This window comes from Tachysurus fulvidraco, chromosome 8, assembly GCF_022655615.1.
Source record: "Tachysurus fulvidraco isolate hzauxx_2018 chromosome 8, HZAU_PFXX_2.0, whole genome shotgun sequence".
Taxonomy (NCBI): domain Eukaryota; kingdom Metazoa; phylum Chordata; class Actinopteri; order Siluriformes; family Bagridae; genus Tachysurus; species Tachysurus fulvidraco.
The window spans coordinates 20,592,017-20,598,289 of NC_062525.1; the positions used below are offsets into that span (position 1 = coordinate 20,592,017).

Genomic DNA, 6,273 nt, shown 5'->3' on the forward strand with positions numbered 1-6,273 from the left:
AGATGTGACATTTTTTCTTTACAATCTAAGCGTCATCTGAGCTGACTGAAAATCTGACTATAAATGTCATCATGATGGAAATTTGCTTGCACCTATCATGAACATTACATAAGAAAGAAGCTGTGATGATTTGTGTGTATACATAGTTACACTTAAACACAGCCAACCGCGTGGGTAAAAACACACACACACACACACACACACACACACACACACACACACAGACACACACCTAGTCATTTGTTATTCATTACATGTTAGTAATGAATATACACACTGCATATATAATTGTACATCACAATCTTTGAATAATATATATAGAAAATAATTTGAATTCATTAATATAAAAATCTTTTACTTTAGTAAATCTATAAAGGCTTAAAACATTATGAAGTGGAGCCTCCATAGATCAGACTTGTTTGTGCAGCACTTCCCACAGATGCTCTTGAGATCTGAGGAATTTTGAGGCCTAGGAGGCTACAAACATGACTTGTCATGTTCCTCAAACCGTTTCTGAGCAGTGTGTCAGGAACCATCAGCAGCTGAACGAGAACACCATTGCCGTGATGGGGTGTAGTTGGTCTGCAACAATGTTTAAGTAGGTAATACATGTCAAAGAAACATCTACATGAAGGCAGGACCCAAAATTTCCCAGCAGAACCTTGTCCAGAGCATCACACTGCCTCTGCCAGCTCGCCTTCTTCCCGTAGCACGTCCTGTCCCCAGCACGTCCTAGCTTTTCTCTATCCACATGAGGCAAGGCAACTTTCTTCTACTGCTCCATAGTCCAGTTCTGATGCTCACGTGCCCACTGGAGCTTTGGGTGGTGTACAGGAGTCAGCATGGTCACTCGGACACTCACTTCAGCCGTTTGTTCTAAAGTTCTGTGGGATCAGACCAGAGGAAGTATCCTTCACTCCTCACACACATCGGTGAGCCTCGGTAGCTGATGACTCTGGTCACTTCTTGGAGCACTTTTGGTAGGTTCTAACTTCTGCACACTGGGAACACCCTACAACATAGGAACATGTTGTGAAGATGCTCAAGATTATCAATTCTATTTACTTCATCATTAATGTTATCGCTGCACAGGGTATATGTAGACCAAATAAACAGAAACAAAAGCACATAAATAGACTTCTGAGAAATTCTCACCACAATTTCTTTTTTTGTACTGGAGAAGCTTCAAAGTACAAAGTCACTACAAAAGGTCATATTACACCATTCTGGGATGATGACCATTATATCAGAAGCTGTGACTGTCTTAAATATGGCTTCGTCATCTCCATCACATTTACTGAGAAAAACTTTGAGGAACTTGCGTTGCAGCAACAGCTCATTCTGGAGCTTAATTCTGTTGCACATAGCTACCGTTTTACTGTGTGCAATATGAGCAGGTGATTTTGACTGAACAATTAGTCCACTTACACGATTACATATTGCGTCTAAGAAAACCTGGAGTTTGTGTCTCTCTTCTTTGGAGCAGATGTGTAATGTGTTTGTGTGTTAGCATGTATTAACATATTTATACCTACTCATAGATGGAGTTATTGCTGATTGCACACAACCGTCTTTTAAGTTTTTACAGAACAGTAACAGCGACAAACACCAAACATCCTGTGATCAGAAGATCTGATGAGAGAGAATGAAGACAATGAGTCAGAAGCTTTTGAAGCTTTTCAAAGAAAAAACTAACTGCTCAGAAAGCTGCCAGAAGCTGCAAAGTGATGTCACGGATTCATTTATATATCCTCTCATCATATTCATGTAGATGAAGTAGGAAGAATTTCTGAGATGTTAGAGACTGTAGAGAGAGACACGCTTCTTATTCTGTTTGATCCTAAACCAGCAGGGGGCAGTAGGCGGGCATTATTACTTTTGGCCTTTTTCTGTATTTTATTGTTTTACCTGCTCAAATACACTCTCGAATAAAAAAATTGAAAAATTTCGACCTTTAAAGGTGCTTTTGTTAATAACGATTACATGTTAAAGGTAGAAATGTATGTGTCCTGTCATTCATCTTTACTTTCAAATAACCTTCTTGCAATAGCATGTGTGCACATCAGTGCATTGTAAAGTGTCAAGCTCGAGTTTATATAAATGTCTTTCATTTCACAGAAAATAAATGAATCTTAAATAGATTGCACTAGCTGGCATTGATGACAGAACCGTGGTTATAAACCATATCACATGATATTTTTTTTCCTGACTCAGTGTTAATATTTTCATGACTACTAATATTTTAAATTAGATTTAAAAATGTGTATTTATTAAAGAATTTTTTTCATTATATTTTTATACATAGAATTATAGTTCACGACTTTGTAGTACACGAATCGAAGTTGCGGAAAATGACTCAGCACTATCTGACCAATCAGAATCCAGAATCCAGGTTTTTTAAATTTTTTATAAATTATTAGTTATAATGAGGGAGAGAGCATTGTTTGGTTAAATGCTCCAGTAAAAGTTACCCTACTTTGTATTTTTTTGGAAGTTTAATTTTAGAGAATTAAAAAGAAGGCGTGAAACCGAGATTTTATCTGAGGGACACAAACTTAACACAGAACAATGAATGAGTCACTGGGTAGCACATTTGAAGGTAGAAAAATAGAAATTGTGCAGATTTTATTTTTACTATTTGACTAATATTTGACTATTAAGTCTATAATCTAGACCCTTTGGGTATACAGTAATTATTTACACTGGATGGACCACACAGGTATAAAAAGAAAATGCAAAGAACATACAGTACAGATGTTTGGATCATGTTGGGAAGAAATACAAACATTACTAACCAGTGATAGTTTTGGGCGTTGGGTATAGCGATACCATTTTAAACGTTCTCTTTTGGGTGACACTTTTATCCGAAGCACCCAATACAACTGAGAAAGTTAAGTGTCTTGACCTTCTGAACCTTCGGTCACTATTTTCCTACTGATCAGTAAAATTGAAATAACCGCCTCTATCAAAACACATGTCTAGAGCAAGAATTATGATTTCACAACCTGTCCTAAAACCAGGAAACGATCACTCTGATGAAGTTCAGTTATAAAAAAGTTCTGTAATGCTCGAGGTGGACCTCCAGCTCAGTAAGAGAAACTGAAAATTGTGTAAATGAAGCCATTGAAAAATAGTCTAACTTAAACTCAATCATAAAATCAAACATGGAAAAAAAATGTGAGTAGTGACAATTTAGGAATAATAGGAATAATCGATCTTACTTAAACTGGAAAAAAAAAGAAGATAGATGATGAAAGTTTCCTATGACATCATGGGGTTTTCGGGCATCACTGCCTACATATACCACATTCAAAGTTTTAGATGGCCAGTATAGCTGACTGAAACTGTAAAGCTGAGCAAAGCTAATATGTACGTCTTTCTAGGTGAGTACACACTCGTTTGATCTCAGGCTAAGTTGCTGATCTGTTTATGCAGCTATGTAAAAAGGAATTTTAGCTGTAATGACACAGCTGCAAGATCTTGCCTCTGGCTCTGGATCTGCTGCATGACTCTAAGGATGATTTTACAGGATTTATTACTCTGTCACTCTTATCACAAGGCTTGTGTATTTTCAGCCACTTCCTCTGCTGCTTCACTCGGGGCTGGCTGAGGATCATGTTACAGCTTGACAATCCAATAAATAACCAAGGCATCTTTTTTTCTTCTGTACTCCACAGGTATGTTCCTCGCTCTAAGCACTTCGGGAAGATTTGTGCTTCTGGCGCCTTTACCAGAGACCCTCACGCCGGATATTAAGGATATGGAGGTCATGAGAAGCCCTGAATTTCAGGACAATGCTGAGAATGCATACAGCTTGGTAACGAAGATACTCATGGAAATTCCTGCAGTGCACAAATCACTGATCCACATTGAGGTAAGAACAGGGCATACTTGTTGCAAGGCGTGAGTGATTTCAGAATGCGCTGATACTTCGATTTTAGTCCCTACATCCTGTCTGAACACGTTTAAAAATAACTCGTCTTCTTTTTTTTTCTGTACAGACGCTGTCTCTAAATGAGAGTGATTTAAGCTCTTTACAGATCCTCAAGAAATTCCTGGGTTTACCAGAGCCAAGTCCTCTTCAGCCCCTCTCAGACAAGTTTACACTGGTATGTATTGATTCTACTTTTATTCTATTTAACTCCAAAGACTGATGTGTTAAACAGTTTCTAGAAAGGGTTTAGCATCTAAATATATACTGCTAAAACAGATGCTATATTTATAGCCCAGGGAGTAATTGCTGAAGCATAACAATTAAGGGGCAAGTGTATAAAATCTGTTGGTATTCACCGAACACAATCCTTCCAGGAGGTTTCCTTGGGCCGCATAGTCGAGGGTCTGAAGCTGCACAAGATCCTGCTGAAGGTGATCAGCGAGCTGGAACACCTTAAGGTCAAGAAACCGAGCGAACTCCTGTATGACCTGCGAGATGCAATACTGCACATTCACAAGGTAAGAAACCCTTTCTGGAGCCTGGTGGACATTGTGTCCTGGGAGTAGCTTTGTTTGGCTTGTTGTGAAGCCTCTCACGGATTCCTTTCATTATTCTTGGATTCTCCAGATGCAGCATTTGATTAAGGCGGTGAATGGACCGGAGAAGGTAACGGAAAGCCAGCTACGAGAAGATCTGACTCCTAAACTAGAAAACGAATACAGGTCTCAGGTGGCAACACATCTGGCTCTGATCCAACTGAGACAGTTCACCAAGGACGTCAGTCGCAGCCTCCATAGCATGATTATCTCTCCGGCAGAACCCGAGGGTCAAGAGTCATAAATCCCCGGAAGCTAATACTTATCCCCTGAAGACCTGGTCAACAAAAATTGGGGGAATCATTTGTTTACATGATTTTCAATATCTGGGACAACACGGACTTTAAACATGCGATTATTTATACATGATATGTATTTATTTATTAATTTATTTACTTATTTATTTATTTAGACTGCATTCGTTGCCCTCTACAAAGAGTTTGTTTTCTTTTGTGTTTTGTGAGCTTGTTGTCATTTGATGGATTTTAATCATCACCACCACATGACCGTTATGATCTACATTAGGTCTTTTAAATCTACATGAATGTATTTGTATTCCTTGGATTATAGGGTAAGTTGGAGTTCACTGATTAAGGACTTGGAGTACTGATAGGAAGGTTGTGAGTTTAAATCCGAGGGCCACCAAGCTACCACTGTCGGGCCCTTAAGAAAGGCCCTTAACTCTCTAACTGCTTAGATGTATAAATAGTACTATAAATGTACTTGTACTGTATATCAAAGAACGAATGCGTTTTAAATATTGTTCTATTTATATTTGTGTGCGTTAATATGTAACATCTATTTATTGTCATATCTGCTAGACAAACTTTATTGAAGAAATATTTTTTTGCTTTTTTGTAACCGTTTTTTTTAACTGATTTAACAATTTCAGAAACTGAAACTGTTGTTTTTTTTACCTATTATATCTGATTTATCAAATTATGACCTTTTGTATTAAACAAAAACAAAAGAATAAATAAAATCTAAAAAAGTTAATATTTTGTCATATTTTTGTTGTTTCAAATCATCATACATTATTATTTATAGAATTAATACGTATATAGAAATGAAAATGATTGAAAAAATAAATTGTAAATATTATGGAAAAAAGGTTAAATAAGATAAATAGATAAAAAAAATAAATAAATAAAATAGGTAAACAAATCTAGGTAGAATTTAAATGTAAAATTTAAATTGAAAATACAGTTAATTTACAAATGCATTCATTGAATGGAGAGTGATGGAAAAAAATGGAAAGGCATTAGCAGCATCTTGGGAGTTAACGACTTTCTGGTGTTAACTCTATCTGAAACTCACTAAGCAATGCATTTCCACTAGCGTCAGAGTCTGGGCTTTTGGATGCCGTTTGCCATGTCATGATTTGTCATGATGTTTAGTTAAATGCCTCAGAGTACAGATTCAACTTTAAACTGGAAATCTGTGGCCTCTTCTGCTTTTTTCTAGGAAACTTGGTCAGTTTGGGAGAAAGACGTGGCAACTCCATTTGCGTTGCACACCATTGTGACGCTTCTGTATGACCTCCTCGAGAGAACTCTCATCACATGCCAGTGCACTATCTTTAGCAACATCCTCACATCCTATATCAGTCATATTTATGTCTTGTGCTGACACGCCATCATCGTTTAGGAAATCCCTGTTTTGTCATTGTACAACATTTCAACACAATTCACTATTCTATTCACAATTTCACTTAAAAAATAAAGTAAAAAAAAAACAAAAAAA

General features: G+C 37.1%; 1 protein-coding gene across 1 annotated transcript; it reads left to right on the forward strand.

Moving 5' to 3' along the window:
• The first annotated feature begins 3,225 nt into the window (after positions 1-3,225).
• On the forward strand, positions 3,226-5,526 carry LOC113662157. The gene is made up of 5 exons (XM_027176847.2): positions 3,226-3,383; positions 3,678-3,874; positions 4,002-4,109; positions 4,309-4,452; positions 4,562-5,526. The coding sequence occupies exons 1-5, from the start codon at positions 3,368-3,370 to the stop codon at positions 4,772-4,774; spliced, it is 678 nt and encodes a 225-aa protein (XP_027032648.1). The 5' UTR covers positions 3,226-3,367; the 3' UTR covers positions 4,775-5,526.
• The last annotated feature ends 747 nt before the right edge of the window (positions 5,527-6,273 follow it).